Source organism: Falco biarmicus, chromosome 1, assembly GCF_023638135.1.
Source record: "Falco biarmicus isolate bFalBia1 chromosome 1, bFalBia1.pri, whole genome shotgun sequence".
Lineage (NCBI taxonomy): Eukaryota > Metazoa > Chordata > Aves > Falconiformes > Falconidae > Falco > Falco biarmicus.
Genome location: NC_079288.1, coordinates 25,369,320 through 25,392,627, shown reverse-complemented (window position 1 = coordinate 25,392,627; position 23,308 = coordinate 25,369,320). Strand labels below are relative to the sequence as shown.

The 23,308-nt window shown below is 44.8% G+C and overlaps 1 protein-coding gene across 1 annotated transcript in view; it reads right to left on the bottom strand.

Annotated features, from left to right (window-relative positions):
* Positions 1-23,308, bottom strand: part of GALNT17 (polypeptide N-acetylgalactosaminyltransferase 17) — a 213,543-nt gene that overhangs the window by 60,288 nt on the left and 129,947 nt on the right. Inside the window, exon 6 of the mRNA XM_056326559.1 lies at positions 18,305-18,422. Within this exon, the coding sequence (XP_056182534.1) occupies positions 18,305-18,422 (118 nt within the window). The remainder of the gene's footprint in view (positions 1-18,304; positions 18,423-23,308) is intronic.

Below are 23,308 nucleotides of genomic sequence, written 5' to 3'. Positions count from 1 at the left end.
CCAACTCTTTCTTCTCATTATAAAGGACACATACCCCCCTCTGAGATTTCTCAGCAAGGGATTGAAGAGGAGACTCTTCAACTAAGAAGCCCAGAGTTGCGGCAGCACAGCCGGCAGCATCGTGTGGCCACAGCCAGGTGCGTCCGCGGTGGCACCACTTTTGCACGCACAGTGCGACGAGATGGAAACACATTCAGGAGTCCTCTCTTTCCCTTCAGCCACATTCAGGCCTAGGTCTTTGAGAAGGGAGTGAAACTGCATGTGGCCAACAGCCAGTGCTTGGTGAAGAGAAGAAATGGAAGGCCCCAGTGGAAGGGCCCAAGAAAAAACAACTCTCCATTTGCTTACTCTGTGGCCCTGCTGATTCTGCAGCTTTCCCTCATCCCCCCACCCCCCCCGCCCTCTATCCAAGCTCCAGGCTCCCTCTCCGCTGAGCACCTCCCCAGTGCAGGAGCCCTTTCGTACCCCTCCATTACCCCCACTGCCCTCCTCTGAACTGGTTCCAACTCACAATATTTTCTGAGACTGAGGTTCCAGAGCTACACAGCATGGTCAGGGTGTGGGCAGCTCTAGCAATGGCCTCATTTTTAGCCTCTGCTCCTTTCCTGACAAATCCCAGTGTTTTCATGGCTGCTGACACAGACATGACTTTTTCAGGAGCTGCCCACGATAAGCCACTGAAATGCCAATCCCCAACTCCCCACAGAGAGGACAGAGTTTCACAGAGCAAAAAATGGACATCAGCAGATAAATCAGTGGGCACGCACGACCCTGTATCAAACGTGGGTCAACCATAACAATACTTCTATATTTAAAGTACCAAACGCCTCTGAAGCAATGCTAACAGAGAAACCTACCCGTGTGTTTACTCCTAAGTGCCACAGACCCTTCCAGGTGATTACCAAGAGCATTTGCACAAAGGGCTGTTCATGCCCTTCAGTTGACATTATCGGATTGTACTGGGGCTGGCTGAGCCCCGCAGCAGCCCTCACAGGGCTGTGCTTGTATTGGCAGCTGGAAAGATGGTGATAACGCACCAGTGTTGCACAGCATCCAGGCTGCCTCTCCAACCTCCCCCCCACACCAGTAGGCTGGGGGTGGGCAAGATCTTGGGAGGGGGCACAGCCAGGACAGCTGAGCCAGAGTGACCAACAGGATATTCCATACCATATAACGTCTGCTCAGATGTAAAAGCTGAGAGAAAGGAGGAGGATGGGGCCCATTCGTTATTTATGACATTGGCCTTCCGGAGCAGCTCCTAGGCACACTGAAGCCCTGCTTCCCCGGAAGCGGCCAAACATCATCTGCTGATGGGAAGTAGGGAATAACATCTTCTGTCTTCCTTCGCTTCTGCACATACAACTTTTGCTATTGCTTCATTAAACTGTCTTTATCTTGACCAAAAAGTGGGTTTTTCCATTCTATTTCCTCTCTCCCTGCTCCCCTGGTCTGCTGAGGAGGGGAGTGACAGAGCAGCTTGGCGGACACTGGGCATCCAGCCAAGGTCAACCCACCACACAGATATTCTTTAAGTCTGTTCTATTTACATGATACACATTTGCCAAGAGCTAAATGCTTTCAATGAGAATAATCTAATACAAGCTGCTCATTTAGAATAAAGTTCTCCTTTTTCCTTTACAGCGAAGCTTTCCAATAATGAAAGCAGCCGGTCCCAAAATGCCTCAGGACTTACTCTTAACTGGAATTGAAATATGGAAATCCAAGAAAAAAATCTCATTTGCACCCCTTGAGATGTACTCCTAAGCCAGAACCAATATCATTCCCTCAGCGCAGTGCCCAAAGTTCTTCAGCCTTGGGCCAGGTCTCCTACAGCTATAAAAAAAATATTGTTCTTCTCTCTCCATAAACCTACATGAATTTACACCACCAGCATAAGTACCAACTGAACACAACCTCTACCAGACATACCTATTCATTTATCTACAGTTCAAATAATGTACCTAAGGTGTGTATATCTGCTTGAAGAGCATGTACTGTGCACTACTTCAAATGTTGCTATAAAACAAGGAATTTTATGAATACCTGTTGTTTAGTTAATCATTGATTTATTTCTGAAACCTGCATACTGGAAGTCAGATCAACTTTATGAGAAAAAGGAAGAGAGATACAATTTTATGAGAAGATAAAAAAAGAGGTTTATTATATATTACCATTATAGTTCCTCCTTCAGATGTTTCAATGTCTAAAGAAATTTAAAGCTCCCTCTGTATTTTCCTCCCTCCTCTATAGCGATGATTGCCTTTAGATATATAAACCAGTTACAGTAATATAACCAAAAATGATGACATGCCATCGGTATTTTATTATGCATTCAATTTTTTAGGAGTTGGATTATAACTGCACCGCACAAGCCTGGTCAGTAAAGCTGAGAAAACTTCTGCAAAGATAGCAAAACCGACAATTTCCCATTTCATATCACATTTTCAAAAGCAGTGAACATATCGCCCTCTTAAATGTTACAGGTCTTCTAAAATTGATACCAATAAACACATTTTTCCTTTTACACATGTCACAGAAAGAGTCAAGCAAAGCCATTAAACATGCACACCGCTACACCAGGAACAAGGCGCTCCCCCGCCCAAACGAAATCAAAGCAGCCCAGGCACACGCTCCCCCAGGGTGCTCAGTTTTTAAGTAGATAGTTCTCAATTTTATTGTTCAGAAAGATGCTGGGAAAAGGGGAGGAGAGGAGCAATTTGGCATCGAAGTGTCCGTCACAAAAAATAAAAATACAGTTGCTGCAAATGTTTTTAAATACAACAGAGAATTTAAAAACAAGAGATACTTTCCAGCTGAAATCAAAGCAGAATATACAGACAAGCTCCCTGCCTGGTGTGTAAATCTCTACCAAGAGCAGCTTTTGGAGCCGTGGAAGACGCAAATGAGACCAGCACACCCTGTCTCTACATCTTCTATCCCACCAACACAGGTTTTTGCCAGAAGCATTTCCCTCTCAAGGGAGCTGAGGTCTTGCCCACACAGTTCACAGCCCACCCCCCGGCCCTTCACCCTCCTCCAGGGCACATGGCTCCTGTCCTCCCTAGTCACCAGGGGACACAGCTCCATGTGGTCGGGTCATTAAACCAGAACAGCAAAACCTGCTCCACAAAGCGCCTTCACACTATGCTAACCCCATACCTGCCTCTGGTCCCTCGCCTCGCTTGGCCAAATCAAAAAGCACACTTCACTCACCAGAAATGCTCCTCCACAAGCCTGTCCTTGCACTGGGGACCCCAGTCAACACTGGATGCAGCTTCAGCCTACTGTTAAGCTTGTACGTTAATAGAAAAAAGTAATATTTAATGCCAGTTTCAGCCGAGGTAATCATCCTGTTACTGTTCTTGATGTTCTCCCTGTATCACACAAATGATAATCCCTGAACAACTGTTTGCTCCTGTAATATAATCTAAATAGACAACATAACTCTTGTAAAAATGAGACAAAAGACATGACAAGACACTCTTTCGTGTATTTGACAAAAGCAGCAGATGATGTAAATGAATGATTTTGAAAGGCTTTTAAAATGGTTCACTTGGCTGATTTTTGACTGTCAGCAAAAATTATCATTGAGATGCCCTGCTTAAGAAGTTCTGTATGCTGTTCCTGCAGCTCTCGCAAACCACAGTAACTAAGACCTCCAAGGCAGCGATCAAACAGGTTTGTTTTCTTAATAATTTTTAAGTCTTCTTTATTTTGAAGCTTTTGCTTCATGGCCTCAGAAGCACATGGACATGCATTTTCAGCCAACATGGGAGCCCTGCAAGGAGACATGGGGGGGGGGGGTGGTTCATCAGCAAACCTTTGGCCAAGAGGTCAAGTCCCAGTAAAGCAGATATGGTCAGTATGGGAGGCTATCCATGCCTGCTATCAAAGTGAAGCAATGGAGAAGTGATGCCGCGGGATGAATGGGCAGGTGAGGAGTAAGGCTGAGCAGCAAGCAGAGCTGGTGACCTATCGCCGTGGCACATCAACAGCCCCAACACCGGGCAGCAGCTCCTCCCTGTCTGGGCAGCAGAAATGCAAGAAAACTACCAGGGACTTGGCAGCTGTGATGATCTTGGACTAGAAATGCAGTTGCAACCCTCTGATAATGTAGGTAGCAAGAGCTGCGAAGGGGGTTGGGATGGACAATGTGGCTGATCACCCTTTTGGGTGCTCTGGCAAGATCTCTTGGTCTCCAGGTGCCAAGGCCACACACTGCCCCTTGCTTGTGGCTTTGGGCATGGCTGCCAGGAGTTCTTGGTGGGAACAGAAGAGTTTGGGTGCTGTCAGAATAGCTCACTGCAAGAGCTAGCTGGAAGATCACAAAACTGCATTTTCTTCCAGCTCTGGGTTTTTCAGACTGTTGAATGGAGACATCTGTGGTGGCCATTAAAGCAGGGAGAGGGGAACCCCTGGGGCAGGCAGCATGTGTCATCTCTTGTGACTCACCACCTCTGAGCACCCACTGGATATGCCATGGGAGCAAGGACAGCTAAGGAGAAAACAAAGCTCGCCAAAATCCAATTTCACCAGGATGGTGAGGTGTTACAAGATCTGGAGCTGCCTGAGCAGAAACCAGAGCTATAGGAATATTATTTTTCTTTTAATGTTCACAGCCAAAGCCCAGGTTCCTAGTCCTGGAAAAATCCAGCAAGGATCATGAGCTTTCTGATGACCCACACATAGATTCAAGTACAAATGGCCAAAGTCAAAATTATGAATAGAAAACCAGACGTAATTCTGTACCTTTATATGGTTTTAAACCTCAAATCCCAGGAAGGAGAGAGGAAACATTTTACATCTGGATACAAACTTTCTTTCATTTATTTGTAGCTCTACAGATGCAAAGCCAACCAAATCAGACCAAATAGAGGGGTGACAGCTGAGCCTCAGGTGTGGGTTTAGATTTACTCTCCTGAAGTTCTCTGCTGCTTGGAGAGGACTGGGAAGAGGTAGGGGGTGGGGGTGGAATGTGTGTCCTGCCAGCACAGGGAACCCAAGGAAAGTCACAGAGGGATGTTTCAACCCAGGAATTTGGACCAATTCTCTCCATCCTGAGCTCTGGAGACAAAATGGGCAGGCACAGGGGGCATACTGAGTGCGTGGGGTTAACACAGACACAGCTGTGCTACAGGGCCCCATAAGCAAAAGGAGAATATTAACAGTTACCTTCCTTTGGTAGGTGGATCGACACCTCTCCATGGAAAAGACCATATAGCAAGGAGTTTCTTTACCACTCACAATGTCTTTGCCAGCAATGTTAATGCTAGCTCTTAAGCATTAAAGGCTACAGCACCCACCCACAGTTCTGGCTCGTCATTTAATATCCAGCTCTAGATCCTTCATCTGGAAAGCAAACAAAATGCACCCTTAGGCAATTATAAAAATATGCCCTTAGCACAATCAATGCTTGAAGGACGCCAAAGCACAAATAAGATAAAAGATACTGGAAACAGGCTGCTGAGCTGAACAGGTCAGTAATGAGACTGTTTATTACTGTGCTTTCTCCTGAAGAGGTACCCACCTGCCGTGGTTTGGGAGATGTGCAGGACGGGGATGTGCAAAATGCTGGGCAAACATCTGAAGCACTTAAAAGCCAACATACCAGGAGCATCCCCAGCAACACTGGCCAGGAGTGAGGCACTTGGGAGGTGCTGCTCGACCTGGCGTTCTGGCAGCTGGCACCCCAGGGAGCAAGGAAGGGTGACAACACCAAGGATCATCGTCCTCCTAAAGTGAGCAGGCCAGTGCGGAAAATACTTTGTTATCTATTGCTTTGGGTATTGCTATCATCTTGTGTCTTGGAAAAGCAGAGCTATAGGCTTAAACTCCTATCTTACTTACTAAGTTGTATATATTTAGTCCAAATGTGAATTTATCCCCAATTGTCTCTCTCATTTTAACTCTGTTGCTTTGACAGAATGAAGTACCTTCTACAAAAATAAACTTGGGTTCTTTGTGCCCGAGGCAGATCTAAACAGTTACCTCCTCTATTGGATTATATATGAATTCTTCATCATGAGCTGCATTATTTGCGGCAGTTTCTGCAGCATTAGGAAATTCTGATTCTCTTTTCGGTCCTGGCACTGAGCTTCAAGGCACAGATCTGATAATAAGGAACTGCGGTCAGCACAAAGCAGTATTTCCTAATAAAGTAAAAACGCAAAAAAAAGGGGTGATCTTGGCTTGCTTAATGCCACTTCATTTGCATATGCCCACTAGCAGTACTTCAGTTAATTAATACATATTTTGTGTCTGTAGATGAATATGAAATAATGGGGTTATTATTGAAGCTTTAGGTATGAATTTATTCAATGAACAGGTTAGCTTAGTTCCTGGTGTATTCTCCCAGTATTTTCTGTGCAAATAAGATATAATAACTCTCTAGAAGGTGGTGACACATGACAAAATCCAAGAAGGATGCACTTGTATTTAAAGCTAGGTGAGTTAATTAGCTCATAAAATGGAAGAACTGCTTGGAGGGGGCAAGGGGTGGAAGGATGAGAAATGACACCACCTTCCAGTGAAAAAATGTGTTTTGAAAATATTAACCCTTCTGGCTCAGGTTCATCTCCAGAGGCCTTAATCCAGAAATGCACTTAAGAAGCACTGACATTTAAGCAGGCACAGTAGTGCCACAGGAATTAAGAGGACTGCCCGGGTGCTTGAAAGTGAAGTGCTCTGCTGGATCACAGCCTGACTAGTCAAAGGTGGATTTCCTTTTATTCTCTGATCTGCCTTCACCAGCTTCCTGTACCAGCGACTTCTATCCAGCTCTGGCAGAGAAAGGATGCCAAAAAGATTGCTAAAATCCTGACTGCAGAAACCACCCTAATATATACTTCAGTTCCATGGTATCTAATACCTTAGTGGCCACAATTTTAGGCAAAGCCAAGGAAGTTTTGGTCACCTACCTCAACTCTTACAAAATGTGAGGAAGGTATTTGGTTTGCAGCTTCATACCAGTGCAAGGAGGCTGCCAAGGACGCAGCCCACGACACAGAGGTCAAGCTGCGACATTTCCCCTTGCCATAGGACTCCTGAGAAACCCTGCAGTCAAGGAGATGAATGAAAACTGTGCAGTGTTACGCGGGTTAACTACCTTTTATGCATTATGGCAGTGGTGCGTCATAGCGATTAGATCATTCATGAGGCAATAGGCTTCCTATGAATAATAAATGTGCCACAGGGAAGCCAGAAAGTTCACTGCTGTGATAGTATTCGCTTTACAGGAAGCTCCGACTGTGAACGCTGTTCAAAACGAGCCCCACAGAGCACCACCTCTGCAGTCTCCATCGAGTATCACACAAGGACACACTAGACTGAAGGATAAATGCACTGGGAAACATAAATCATGTCTAGTTATGTCCACTGTTATTCTCAATGATGCACAGGGCAAGTCTCAAGTGATATCACATCGAGGGACATGCATTCAGTGCCAGTCACAAAAGGAAAGAGATTTTCCAGGATGGCTGAAGGAGACAACGGACTAATTCCCACTGAATTTTGCTGGGAATTTTCTCCTCCCTCATCACACCAAAGAAGCCACTCAGGTCAGCCAGTACTGGAAAAGCAGTGGAAGAAGTGAACCAACTAATTTGAGCAGACCACCAATCTGATGCTACTTATCACTGCCATTAATCCTGCTACAATCCAAAGGTGCCAACACCTTCTCTAAACATGAGATGAGCTTCATGTATACAAAAGCTACCTGAATACAGTAAAGTAGGCAAAGTGGGCTCCAGTACACAGGATCGTTTAGATCAAAGCAAGCCATGGGCTGGACACAGCACAGGCTGCCAGAGGCAGAGACATTCAGAGCTGGGCACCACTGTGTTGTTAATAATCCTTATTAAGTCTTTTACATCTGCTTTGTACTCACAGCATGCTGGAGCTTCTGACAGTGCAATGGTGAATCATGCCCAGTAACACCAAAAAGCAAAAGGTCAGGAGGCAGCTGACTGGCATACAAACACGTTGGAATGAATTCCTTGGAGGAATGGGTGTAACATGGCACAACCCATCGAACCTGGCCATATACTGAAATAAAATAAAGTGCTATAAAGCAATCCCAAAGAGTAGGATACCTGCTTCAAAAGGATTTGGATGTTCAAGGAGTCCAGGAGGAGATGCAGGGTCCTCCAGCAAAACCAGGATGCCTGAAGGGCGAGCGCAGGAGGCAGGACAGAAAGGCCTGCCTTAATTCAGGAGTGAAACTGGCCTCACTACAAGGCTGTGGCAATATTTGGTCATGAATACCATTACTGTTCCTATAATCTTCTGCTGACTTGGCAGAGCTGGGACAGACATACGCAGGGAAATGCAGTCACTCTCTGTTTCTTGCCATCACCATCAGGCTGTCAGCTGCATTTTAACTGCGTTCTGTATCAGTGAGGAGTTCAGATGAAAAAGTAATACAGCTTGAACAGTTCTCAGAGCCAAGGCTGCGATTGCAGCAGGGACTCTTGGAAAACAGTGTTTTCGTTTGTAAAAATGAACAGGTTTGACCTGAAAGTCCTTGAGAGAGGATGACTGCAAAGCCTTACACAGACACTAAACACACCAAGAGCTGCTTGGGAATTTCTAACTACAAGCTTTTTGGTTGAAAATCACAGGAGTGTAACGGCATTGATTACATTTTCACCAGGAACAATCCCCAAGCCTAAGAGAAATCTGTAGTCAACGAAGAGAGTGCCTTACCCTTGAAAAAACCCAACGCTCAGTGCTTATGAGACAGGACCGCTCCCAGGTCTGAGGCTGCTGCCCTGCCTGGGTCACTGGAGGCCGGCAAGAGGGATAAAATCAGCTTTGTGGCTCTGGATGGGATGGGGAAGAGATCTGCATGTCCCACAGCCCTAGCAAGTGGATCACAAATTAGTCTTCTCATAAGAAAGGACAGATGAAAAGACAAAAAAAAATAACCTTGCCTTTGCAGTCATGACGAACACGGAGCTTTCTGAAAGCTTTATGAATATAATGGGATGAAAAAAACCTCATTTCCTCATCTCAGTTTATTATGAGCCTCATTTATTGGTGTGTAATTTCATGTCAAATTTTCTCTTGGCATTTCCCAAGCGTGCTTTTTGTAAGAAGACAAAGTTCAGTTTGGCTTGGAGTTGGTTTTTAGGAAGACACAAGCCTATTTTTTGTTTTATAGAGTAATTTATATCCTAGACACCATAGGCACATGCACAGAGTAAATGTGCTGCTGCTCACCTTGTATAGTGAAGAGTGAAAGGAAAAAGCAGATCTCAGAGAGTTATTATTTCAGACGCCCAGAAATACTTTAAAGGACAGTTGTCCTCCAGGGAGTGATGCTATAAAACCAGCTTTCAGGGGGACTAACTTTGCTACATCTCAGCAATTCCTGACCAAATTGCAGCTGCCAGGCACTCGGACAGCCGGGACCGCTCCAGCTCATGCATCATCCCCACATTAATGAGTGCTCAGTGCTGGAAACGTGACCACAGCCCAGGCAACAGGGAACGGGAAGGGATGTCCCGCGGCTGTTCCACTCAGCAGGGCCCAGAGGGCTAATAAAGAAGCAAACCAGTGTGCCTTGCAGTACAGAGGGGAATATGTCAGTTGAAATGATATGGGAATCCTTCTTCAGCTACTCACACCTATCACTGCTGTTTAAGAGGACTTAAGTAATTTATTTCCCTGCAAGAACACAGAGGCTGAGAGCCAAAGCATGGCTGTGCCAAGCCCGCTGGCATCCCTCATGCCAACTCCTTCACCTCCCAGACACAGCAGCCTATGGTGAACATCAGCACAACAAACCTCCGACCCACACAGTCCTTAAAATGCCTGCTGAGATGCTGCAAAGATGCCGTATTTCAGTGTGCCACGGCACCCCTGCCCAGCCAGGCAAGGAACAGCTGCCACAGCAAAGCCTCTTGAGTCTTCCCTGCAACAGCAAGGGTGGGCTGGCTGAGACACAGGGCGGCACTGCAGGTATGTCTGGGGTTGAAGGGAAACCATTGCCTGAGCATCAAAGCCAGGACTGCCAGATAACCGAAATCTGTCATGCAAACATCTTCAACAGAGCCCAGAACGGGTGCAAATGTCAGAGCAGCTGGTGCTATGTATCTGCCGTGTTTTATCCCAATAGCCATAATACAAACCACGGATGGTGAGGCACCTTGAGCCCCCGCCCCAACCTCACACCTAGCAGCGTTCAGGCATTTCCACATAAAATACTGGCAGAACGTGGCCAGGAATGGATGTGCCCCTGAGCAACACGCAGGAAAGGGTGAAAATGCGGAGACTCAAGACTTTGCCACATCTTTCTCCACAGAGGATGGAAAGCTGGAAGCCCAGAAGTTAAAGGCTTGTGGAATGGGTGTCATGCCCAAGAAACACAGCATGTGATAGAAAAAATATATAAATTAAAAATCCATCTGTCTTGGGGATACTAGAGATGTCTTCGATGTCCATAGCCCCTGGAGCAACCTCACTGGACAACATCAGTGTGGTCCAAAACTTAGAGCAGGGTATATTCAAATTGAAATTGCCACAAAATTCAGTGGAAAGCGCAACATGGGAATGGCTCTGTTCAGAAGGAGCACAATTAGACTAAAGATGAGCACTGAAGAAACCTCGCTCATGATTTAGGCTCCATTTTCTAAAACCCATTGGTGAAAAGTATAAATAAACCAAACTTCGCTAAGTCTCTACGAACCTGCACGGCCACTTGTCCTTGCTCCCCACAGCCCCCTTAGCTATGGAGATGCTGTGGCTGCTCTCCACATCTGGCTTTCTCCACCCAAGCCCCAAGCCCAGGGTGACGAGGGTGGACTCTGACCATGACCCAGAATGTTAAACCGCCGCCTGGCAGATCCCTAACCACTGCTTGCCAGAGGCAACTATCGTGTAAAAATCAGTGAAAAGCTGGCACCTGCCACATTTCAGGTGAAGATAAGGCACGGCTGAGCCCTAAAATGGATTTCTTCATCTTACCAGTAAACCTCAACTGCAACACACGGCCTATTGCACGAAAAGAGTTATTATGTTTCCCAGCAAAGATGATCACTGTCTTGTCAGCATAAAACCAAACTTGTCAGTAAAAACACTAGAATCAACTGGGGTGAAAATAGTGGTCCCTTCCCCCTCTTCTACCTGTCCCCATCAGTCAGCAGGTAACAGGCAGGGATGACAAATCATTTTCTATCAAGGGGAAGGAGCCAGACGGGAGCTGTGCAGCCGCCTGCCTGCAACCCCCCTTCCCCAGGAGAGCCGGCTGCCGGCCACGCAGGCACTGCGGCGCTAAGAGCAGAGCTGCTCTCTGGCTCCCAGCACAGAGGTTATAGCCCGTTTAGAAATAATCGAAATACAGCTCCATTTCCATGGAGGCAGTGGTGATGAAAAGCATTTTACCCGTTTGGAAAACTACACCACTGCTTCTTATAAAGCATCTTCAAGCACCTACAGTAAATATCGAGCTGACAACTAAAATGCCAAACACAGGATCTGAATTTGTACTTGTACTGATTCCTGCTCTTAAAATAAATGCAGGCAGTGATTGGATATTGTTCAGTGGTGGAAATATTTCTTCCAACCACACAACAATCACTCTGAAGAGAAAAATCAACTTCTCTAACAGGGATACACATACAAATAAACATGTTGTGGCTGTACACAAAGGTAATGCATTACCTGTGTATCGCTATTTCTACAGCTATATTTCTAAGACCTTTTCCAAGGTCAGTACTACTCTGACTCTTATTTTGTTTCAGATTAACTTGATTTTTATGTGGAAACAGCCTTAAGCTCCAATTTCTGCGTGGATTTTGGTGCCTGACTCATAAAGTATGTTTGAAAAGCTGGTCTTGAGTTTATATTATTGGCAAGTTTGGGTTCTAGGGGATTTTTGTTGTTGTTGTTTGGGGGGGGGTGTGTTTCTGTTTTTTTCTTTTTTATTTTTTCTTAAACTGCAGCAGTCTCTAGGGTCTTGGCAAGCCATTGGTGGGTCTGTGATAGCCTGCACCAAAACCACTGCTACGGCTGCTCCATGCTACCGTGAGGCTTCTTGTGCCTGGAGACAGAGGAGGGAGACGCGCTCCAGCCCCGTGCACCTTCATCCTGCAGATCAGGCTGGGCCAACTAACTCCTGTGTCTGTTAAATACAACTTCCCAGGGCTTCACTGGTTCCCCTGTTGCTTTTTACCATGGTTTAGCCTCTAACTTCTCAAACTGCGTTCCCCTGTTGCTTTTTACCATGGTTTAGCCTCTAACTTCTCAAACTGCTTGCACTAACTCAAAAATTTCTTTCCCTGACAGGTGAGCCCAGAGTTTCATCCCCTTCCCCTCCTGCCAGCAGCCCCACTTGAGCATCCCCCACCACTGGCACTGACTTCTGCATCATCTGCACCTGTCCAACTGTGCATAGGTTGCAGTTCCTCAGTATAAATTCTCAGAAATGTCAAAAGAGTGGATATTTGAACAGTACATACTCCGTGACAACCAAATGATATCTGGTAATTCTACCTCAAAGCCTTCAACTAGTCAAAGGCTTTTTCTTCTCCTTCCTTGCAACCAGACACGTTGACACCTCCTGCAGCCAAGCTCTAAATAAAGCTTGGGAGGCGTCTCACAGCAAAGTGCATCTGTGCTCCTCAAAATCCTTCCCTCAGAAGCTCAGGCTGATTTGTTCCCACACTTTCCAAAAAACCCCTTCACTGCCACAGTCGTAATTTCATGACTAATTCTGTCTCAGCAAAGCTAGGTGTAGATGGGGAAAAAACCCTGCACATCATGAGAAACTCAATTCAACCCTAACTACTGTGTTTCAGTGAACCCTCACAAAGCTAATAAAGCTTTATGAATAAATTACATGCTTTTCAGCTTCCTGTTTTTCGAAGTGATAAAAAATGTAACAATGCATCATTGCAGATCTCATGGATCCCACCAATGCGCCGCATACTGCAAGCCTCGGCATGCACGCTCATCATGCAGCGGCCGGCGAAGCCAGCAGATGTGACAGCCAATGGAGGAATGCTGGAAATCATGCCCAGGTGCTGATGGACAGAGTGGTTAAAAAGGGATTTCAGGTACTGCCTACACCCAGACTTTAAGACATTAATCAGAAGAACTGAGAGAGAGAGACATTTGAAGATGATCAAACAAAAAGCACTGGCAAAACACCATTTCAAATGACAGCAGTAACACACATTGCAGAGTCAAAACGTGACACCTGATATTACATGTCTGCACGTTTGGCTGACATTATAAAAACAAATTCCACCCTAACCAGGGATATTTTTACATTTTGATGACAGGCACTAACTCTTTAGATATTAGGTTCATGCAGGTAGAAACCCAGCCAAACACCATCCAGCACTGATATTTATGTGCTTCCCATTACGCTTGTGTCTATCACTCTCCATTTTAGAGACGTGCACAATGTCATTTAAAGACATAGGGTATTTGCATTGGAGCCTGTGCTCCCAGTTGGGCTGGGAAAGTAAGCCTGTGCTAGCATGTTTTTTTTTACAAAAAGAGCAGGGAAAAAATAATCAAAACATCTTTCTCATGACTCATAGCCCTGCCCTGACATCCTTGCTCTGCTCCCACCCAGCACCCCATGGCAGGGATTTTCTGCTTCCCATAGGGCTGGATAGAGGCTGCCCATCCCTCACCTCAGATGCAACAAATCCACAGATGCCAGAAGAACCGCTTGCTCTAAATACCCTCACTGTTTTCTTCTTAACAAAAAGGATACAGCCATAATTTTATGGAAAATGTATGCAGGAAGGGAAGGATTTGATTTTCTGAATGCAGAAAGAGTCAAGCTCCCTTGTGGAATTTAAATATACCTATTTGACGGCTTTTCTTTTTTTTTTTTTTTTTGCCTGACCCTCTCAATATTTCAGCACATGAATAATTGTACGCATATAAACAAAATGGGCTCCTTCATGGATGAAACGCACACAAGAGATTTGTACCATTAAAATGCTATTTAATCTATTTTAAGGGTTTCTGAAAGACTGAAGGGTACACAGGCACGGTACCCTCTGGGAGAGGATCAATGTCACTGCCAGAGCAATGAGGCCCCTTTTGTGCCTAAGCAGCTGCAGGATGAGAGTCCGATTATTAAAGAAATCACCACTAACAACAATATGCTCAATGTTCTTGTTGTACCCATTTGATTTTCAAAGCTTCATATTCCCAGCCCTTACAGTTATGCACAGGGATGCAACTCTGCTTGCTCCACGCATGCAACTGCTGGCTTGGCAGCACCAGAAACCTGGCATGATGAATCTATATGACAAATCTGGGGAAAAAAAATATCTGAATATTAAGAGGACACGCTGTGCTTTTCCTCTGGAAATCATTTGAAAAGATCCAACCCAAACTTCAGACAATTTAACATCCATGGTAAAGAGTAGCTCCAGTCAGTCATTAAACCTCAAAGGGACCCCTGAATTGTGCTTTTCTTAATGAATTCAATAATCGATTCTTACTACACAAATAAGGTATGGGATGGATCAGCTAATAAGCATTCTCTTTTAATTGCTTTCTTCAAGTGACAATTTGTACAAATGATACCATCAAGTAGTAATAATTTCCTTATTGATTAAATTTATCTTTAAAAGACAACTCAAATTTAATTAGCAGTGCATGAGAGAAGCACAAAATACTCTGAAAACAACCTTGTAACCCATCCCATGCTTAGAAATCATGGCAATAGTCATGCAATAGACTTTTGCATCTTTATTCAAATAGACACACGCAATTTTATGGAGCATCTTTAGTGAATGTCTGTGACTAACCATGAAAACCCATCAAACCCTCCCTGCAGAGAAACAGCAAGACACACAGCAAAAGCAGTCTTCCTACTTAGTCCCATAGTCACTAAAAACCAGGGCCACAAACAGTTTTAAAATAAAAGAAAAATTTTCAACAGAAGGAGCAGAGATGGTCAGAGAAGCCTCAGTGCCAAAATTCACACATGGAGCTGGTGGGGACTCACAGCAGTGTCAACACTTTCAAGCTGTTGGAATTGGACACCAGGTTTATAAAATCAGAACAGAAACTTGTTCGGTACAGCAAAGTATTAGAAGAGTTGGCTCAAGGCTTGCTCAGAGAGCAGGTCATGCTCTCTGGGACCAACAGCAGAAACTGGGCCTGGGGAAGGGGCCAGGTTGTGGTCCACAGTGCACAGCACCCACACGCTCCCCAGGACGGGCAGCTTGGAGCAACGCTTGCTCTCCCTGTTCCTGTAGCAAGACTGAGACCAGGTATGAGATGTCTCCACACGCCCTGGTTCCAGCACCTTCACTGGCACCGCCTGGTCACCAGGTTTTGGTTTCCCCAAAAAGTCTGCTGGGGAGAGTTACGGACGCAGGGACAGACCAAATGTTTTGTCCCCATGGCTGTCAACACTGTAAGAACGACCTGGCACTATTGTAATTCAACGGCATGGCACACTTGGCGGGGCAGGGGGAGTAAGAGAGGGAAAAAAAAGCACACTGAAAACCCCTCAGTTGAAATATTAACCTAAACTGCCTTGCATAGCAAACACTTCTCTGCTCTCTGCCAAGAAAAGGAGAATTAGACTCAATTCTGCCTCGGGAAGTGAAGTAGTGGACATCAGGGACAAGAGGAGTGAATAAGCACAACCTTCTGGAGACACTCCAGTGCAATAAAAGAAAGTAGAATAATCCAGAGAACAGCATGTTCCCCTCGTCAGGGCCAAAGCTACCCCGCAAGCAGAACAGGAATTTGCCTGGGGCAGCAACATGCTTAATGGCTTTATTACTATTATCTGAGCAATCCGAGGATGCTTCCCAGCACGTACAGGAGAGCAGCGAGCCCAGAGCCACCTCTGTGAACGTGAGTAACAGGGTTATTTTTTCAAGTGGCTCACACAGGTACTTTCCCATTTAGCTAACTGAATTCAGCAACTGAAACATATAGCCCATATATTTCCCCACACATAGGTGCCATACAGCTTACTTTAGAATAGTTGAAGCTTATTAATAAAACAAGACACTTGTACAGTATATGGCCTTGGCCGTTCTAGGTTTGGACAGACCAGCTTTCTCAATTATTTATTTCATTTTGTTATTCAGATTACTTGCATTCAATTTTACCATAATGTAGTTAGCTTGTGCTTTTGCCTGAAACACTGTATTTTTTTCCATGACCTTCTCATAGCCTCAACAGGTTTATCGTTTCATTTTTGCTCTTTGAACATTCTTGGTAATACAAGAATATAATTTTTAAAAAATGTCACATGATTCTCAGAAGAGGATGGAACTTCACCATCACTAAAAAGAAAATAAATACTTTCTGTATTTATTCTCATCCAAGGATCACTGGAACAAACAAGGAACCACCAAATTACTTTTCTGACTACAGGCAGTCACTTACCAGGCAAAACAGCAAAACACCCACAAAAAGCCTAATAATTTTCTGTTCAAGTTGATCCTCAGAACAATTTTATTAATACAGAGTCCTTCATTACTGGTAACATGGTAAGGCTGCTACAGACCCCAGCCATGGCAGACTGCAAGCACGCAAGGAAGGGCTGGCAACTAGAACCAGATATATCCACCTGAGACCTGACATCTGCTTGAACCCATAACAACTCTGTTTCCTTACACATGCGATGACTAGCCTTGGATAAACTATTTATAACTGAAATCTTACTATGAAATGGAATTTAAATATGTGGCAATTGAGACACACCATCTCTCTGGGACCACTCTCCGTATGAGCTACTTGACTTGCATACACAATGGCCAACATTTATTAAACAGAACTGATGTGCTATGAACTCCTGGTCTCTAAATAAGACCCTTGCACAGAGACTTATTTTTGGATGTCTACTTTCTATGCAGTTTCATGAGGTGGATTTATTTTGGCTCTGAAAAGCAACAATATTTTTAAAACCTTGACCAGAACACACAGCATATGAGCATGCAAACAGCAGGGAAACGTGTGTTAGAAATGCAGGCTTGGGAAAGTCACTTGGGGAAGATAGGGATTATTTTATTTCCAAAAGGATGTTTATTAGATAGCTTTTCTAAAAAGTTCAGCATGTGAAAATGAAGAGGACATAGGCTCATCACTTGTCCCTGAGACATTCATCTTATTCTTCCAGTTAGGAAGCCAATCTCCCATGAAATCCCCCAAAAACCTAGCAGATGGGTTGATTTACTAATTGTGAGAAGACTCGTTCCACAATGATATTATTAAAAAATCCCACAAATAAGCAAATAAGGATAACCACGAGAGAAGCTTGGTTTAGAGCAGGATCTCTCCATACCCATGCAGTGAGCTGCATGATGACGTGCCATTATTACTTCATATGGAGAAGAGCTATGTGGCATATTTAAAGCCTTTAATTTCTAATCCCTGGTTTAAGTGAGATTACTGTTCCCTGTAGCCAATAACAATGGATTTCTTAAGTTTCTTCTGATTTGCCAGCAAAGCAAATATCCTCTGGTAAATCTATGAGCTGAACAATGATTTTTCATTTTTACAACAGCACAGTCAATTCAATTTTCCAGTTATAAGTCTCAAGCCTCTCCCTATCAGCTTGTTAATGTACAAGTGCTTTACTCTAAAACATGCCTGGAAGAATCTCAAAAGACTTCACCATCCCAAGTTGCTTCTGAACATTGAATTCATTGCTTATGAATCACTTGATGTATGTAAACACTTGAATCACTAAGCCACATCTAATATTGTACATAGTAATCAAGTGATGTTGACACAGTGGATTCTGTAATGACGAATGTCTGCACGGATGCACTGAAGCAGCTCTGAAAACATGGCTAATTATTAGTGTTTCACTTTTATAAGCAAGTTTTGCCTGTTTATGAACATACTTCATTTGCAGATGCTAAATGCCTGTAAAATATTTTCAGGCTTTGTGTCCTCTTGAGAGACTCACAAGAGTCCCACCACCACCCCTACAACTGTTCACGTGATGAGAACGGCACTGCATTTTTCTTGGTATTTAGGATACCTATGACTTAGAGCAGTGGTGTGACAATGTGACCCGGGCCTGTTCTGGTTGGCACGCTATTTCAACTCAGTAGCTTTTTGCATCAGGTCAGACAAAAGAATAAGAATAAGACAGTAAGAATAACAGATAAGAACCCAAGGAAAAAACCCACACCCCTAAAAGCAAGTAATTTTTCCCCCTTAAACTTAAATTAAAATGCTATAAAACACATCAGTGCTGTTTCCCTGAAGCATTCTAATAGCTTTATGCTAACTTGTTAAAGTGTTGCTTTGTGTTTCCTAAACAGTTAGGTGCAATTTTTCTTGCAAATGTGTCACAAACCTTGATGCCGAGTTCTATGTTCTCCCCTCCGTACACATCCATCCCAGGATCGAGAAGCCCAATCTCTCCAAAGAATTTTCTGTGCACCACAAATGAGCAACCAATCATCGCCGGTGTCCTGTATGAAGAGAAGAACAACAATAATGCACAATTATTGAAATTTTCCAATTTTTAATGGACGGAGGGCTAATTTCTGCTGAGTTCCTGTTGGCTCCATATGCTTCCTGCCTCTGACAGACATCCCAGAGACTTTGCAGCAATGAGTGAGCTCTGTGTCTTTGAAGCCATCGTTTCACCACTGCAATGAAACTGTCCAAAATTCACTGTGTATAGACTGGAGAAAGAGCTCTCCTGGGATTAAATTACTAAAAAGCTTTCAGGTCTTGGCTCTGTTGCAAACACCTTGGTGTGTCTATGGGCAAGGGCACAAATTCTTTGGGTTTCCACTCCCCATAAGCAAAGGAAACGTAATAATGGCATTTCCTTTTTCTTACTTTCTCCCACACGTTTAGTAACAGCGTAGACTTCAGGACAGACACTAGTTTTTATGGTATCCTGTGAAAAAGGGTTTCTAATCCAGAACTTTATAATATATCACAAAGGAGTCATCGCCAACCAGCAGCAGCAAGCTAAACTGCGAATCTGCAGAAGCAAATCCTTGATAATGTCAAGACAACTGTTTGCAGAAACATCTGCTGTGTCATTTGCCCAGTTTCACCAGTATCAACAGAGCTCTGGGTTAAAAGATCAAGTTGTCACGTTCATCCTGCAAAACTTTGTGCCCTCCAGCTAACAGCGCTGCTCAGCTCCCCCTCCAGCAAGAGCAGCCAAGCACTCTGTCCGCTCAGGGAAAATGATAAGAGAAAAATGAGGGTGGTAATAATAATACAGACATCAATAGAATAGCAGAAAGACTGAAGAAAACCACATTGTCAGGGGTTAATCTGTAATAACTATGCAATTTCAAGGACATAATAGATGGTTGTGTTTACTAACGATTGGGGCTGCAACATGCACATGCACTGTCCCTCCCTCATTACCTTGCAAAACACTGGACCAGATCTCCATCTGATACAGCTGCCCTGAGATGAGGATGTTATTCTGATTCACACAAGCTGAGATCACATTTGGGGACATTTTTTGAGTGGTTAAACACTTGTGACCCTCTCCATAAAATTACACTTTGCCACAGAGCATGGCACTGAACAAAACCATATCATTATGCTCTTGCAGCTTGGGGATACACTAATCTGTTGCAGTTACGGTATATGGAAAGTTTACCCCCTGGGATATTTTCTGTACTAAAATAGAAATATAAAAACCGTTCTCCCATTTAACTTGCTTCCATGTGAATCCATGTTGGAAAGAAAAAAACCCCCAAGGACCCACTTAGAGGGATCAGCAGGGAGGAGACAATGAATTTTAAAGCTAATCCATGCCAAGGTACTGCCAGAATATGCTTTTGTGGGGAGCTGTGGGGCTCCCCGGCCCACCTTGAGCTCAAAGCTTTGAGCAGAGGGAAACCCCACCATGCAGGACAGGATGGCCACCACCCCTGCCGCTCCTTGCCTGGGACTAGGGGACACCTGCCTTGTGCTGCCTGGGGAAAACCTGCAGGGTGTAGCACCAACGGTAGCCCACCTATCTAGAAATCCCACACCACTTAGAAATGCCTGTTCTTCAGAGAGAACCTATTCTTGAGGTAGAAATGGGGCAACGGGATAGTGTATTTTAACAGCGGCCCTAAAATCCTGGCTCAAAGCACGTTTCACAGCTTGTCCACGCTGCGGAGCATGCTCAAGGCTGAACTAAGCAGTTCAGGCTTGCAGAGGTAGAAAGCACCCTTGCATATACCCAAGACACAGCTTACAGATGGCAAAGATCAGACCCACGCTCAGCCTCTCCATCCACACCACACAAAATGTCCCTGTGTGCCAGAGGAGCTCCTGGGGTCTCCAATGCACCCCAGGCAGCCGCAGGGCTCTATGACCCCCAAGGACCTCACGGCTCGGCTCTGCAAACAGCCGGCCGAATTCATCTCTGCGAAATCCTTGAGCTCCTTGGAGGAAAAGCTCTAGTCACATAGGTATTATTATTTATGGACATTTTAATACTTTTAATAGACTGGTAGAACAGCTGAACACTGCTGCCATATTAAATTAGTTAGAATTGGAATCCATCAGAGGTTTTTTTCAATAGATTTCTTCCCTGACAGCAAGGTTGGCCTTCCTTCCAATAAGCGGTATAATGTTTCATGGTTTGCTGCCACTCTAGTACTTAAGATTTCAATTCTATTGCTTTATTTGTAGCAAGTTAACTGCCATTAGCAGAAACAATTCCTTCTGAAATGATAACCACATTACAGATGCCAAATCTAATAGCTCCATTATCCTAGATTACCTCCTGGAATTAAACAGAAGGGTAAGTTGCTCTGATTTTACAGGGAGCATGAACAACCCAGTTCATCTCCTCCACTGGGAATAGGCATGGTGGAGCACGGGAACCTTTGACTTCTCCAGTCAAAACCTGTTAGGTCTGCTAAAGGTACTCAGGGAACAGTTAAAGACAGAAAAAAATCCAGGTGAAAGTTCTGACCCAATAATGTGGATCACTGGGAACTCACCACCAGGTAAACAAGGTTTTCTGAACTGGAAGGCACTCAACAGCCATGCTCTGGAGCTCTACCCCAAGAAAGCTTTCTTTCATTATTATTTTACAACATGACTTCACTTTATAGACCACAGAGTCACCAATCCTTTCCAAAATGGTCTTGGAAAAGCCTGATTGGGATTTTGGAACTTCACCTTCAAATTTTCCTCTTCTTCGTTTTGCTGCACATTCTGTTTTCAACACGCAATACCATGAAGCATGCAAAGCGGCGTTCCCAAGCGGATCTGAGGTCCCTCAAGCAATACAAATTAAGTGCTACATTCTTCTTTGTAACAATGCCTCCATATTAAATAAATGAGGAATCAAGCGGCGCTCGACAATTTAAATAAAAACACCATTTGGTTTTGTAGTAAATCCTTCAAAAAGGTGGACGTTTACAATAATAGATAGCCCATCCACAATGAAATAATGGCCTGCAGACAAAGAGCTGATAAAGCCTCTTGTTCCTCTGCCCCTTAATTAAAAGCATTAACGCAGTTTGTTTTTTAAAAATCACACAGCTCAGCTAAATGCATTTTTATTTGTCCCGAAAGCTATTCTTTCTTTAATGAGGAAGGAAAAGCGGAATTTGGCAGGAAGGGATGAACGGAGATGTTTAGCAGAATTACTGGTTTTGTATCCAGAAATCCAGAGCGTTAGTCCCTTGCCATTATTTTGGTTGGCTCCTCTATACAGCAAGCGATGAAAGGTCAGGAAAGAGCATCTTTTATGAAATATCCTCAGCATGAATCTCTAAATAAAGATGAAGAAGATAGAGGGAAAAACGTCCATCCTAGTCTATTAAGTTACTTTAATGGTCTTCCTTTCTTTAGTGCACAGTTATCATCTAATGATTAAAAAGACTCAAGTAGATTGCTTCTTCAATTCAAGGAAATTAATTTTCTTACACAATTGGATTTTGCTTCTGATTTTCTACTAAAGCACAAGTTATAAAATATGTAGAAAAAAGGATATTAAAAAAATAATTAGCAGTCATACCACTGAGTGCAAGAAGGCTGAGAATATACTTTAAGAACTGCTGGAGTGTCCAGTTTCCATTAAACTGCTGTTGTTTTTAATAAACTTCAGTCATGGAGTTGCTCACCTTCAGCAACGCAACCCCACTGCGGCAGCAGACGTGGCGCCGCGTTTAGTGCATCTGGGGTGGTCCTGTACCTGCCTAGAAAGGCTCATCTGTCCCTCTCTCAAACCTGCCATCCCTCATTTCACATACCAAATTTAAACTTCTTATTTTCCGTTTTGATGTTCTGGACTCATCCCAAACGTGCAGTTTCCCACTGCTGATGCCCGCCTGCACCCCCACTGCTCAGCCGGGGGTCGCTGGTGGGAGTCAGTGCCCCAGCAGCCAATGCCGGGAGACACTCAGCTCTGTGCCTTAGGCTTAACCAGCTCGTAATGTGTAGAAAATTACAGGCAGATTATCAAATTCAGTCAAATTAAGCCCGTGGCTTTAAACAGTGGCCTATCGATTATTTCCCTGATGATACCAGGGTAAGGAAGAACACCCTCTTTATTTTTACATGGCACTCTATGATCAAACACTTGATTTTCTTTTGGCCATTGATGAAATTAAGGACCTGACTGCAAACAGAAACACCCGTCAGTGCCGTCACCTCTGTGCTTCTGCATCTGTGGCACGGAGAATGTATGGCAGAATGAAGACCGGGATGAGTAACACAAGTTTATAGCAAAAGAATACACACGCAGGAATGAAACACAAGTACGTGGCCCTGTGGGTTGTCCACCCCAGCCATAAGGCAGGGTCAACCACAGCCTGTCCCCAGGCAGCAGAGCTCCATGGGGCAGGGACCACCTGGCCCACCGCTCCACCGGCCACAAGCTGCACCCAGGGGCTGGGAGACCACTCGCCCCATGAGGGGGCTCCGGGCTGGAGCCCTCCCACCCCGGCTGCCTTCCCGGCCGGGCTGGCTGCTGCGGAAGGCGCAGGTGGCTGCAGGATGGCCCTGGTGGCCAAGGGGCAGCGCCAAGCCTGCGGAGGGCCACCTGGGGCTGCGCCATCGCCGGGCAACGCTGCACTCGTGGGCTGTGGCAGCCAGTCCCACCGCAAAGCCACAGACGAAACCTCTGGTCCCTCAGGTTTTAGGGGCAGAGAAATGGAAGAGGAACTGAATGATTTAAAAATTCCAACTTGTTTTTCAATTGCACTCAGCTTGGTGACCATCAGCAGCCTTGGGGGCTGCCCTGCGGAGCCTGACCCGGCTGCTGGGGCCTGCGCTGGAGCGGCCAGGCAGAGCCCGAAGCTGGAAGCGGCCCGTTCCCCAAGAGGGGACTGCGCCCAGGCAATGGCGGCGCCAGGCAGAGCGAACCAGAGGC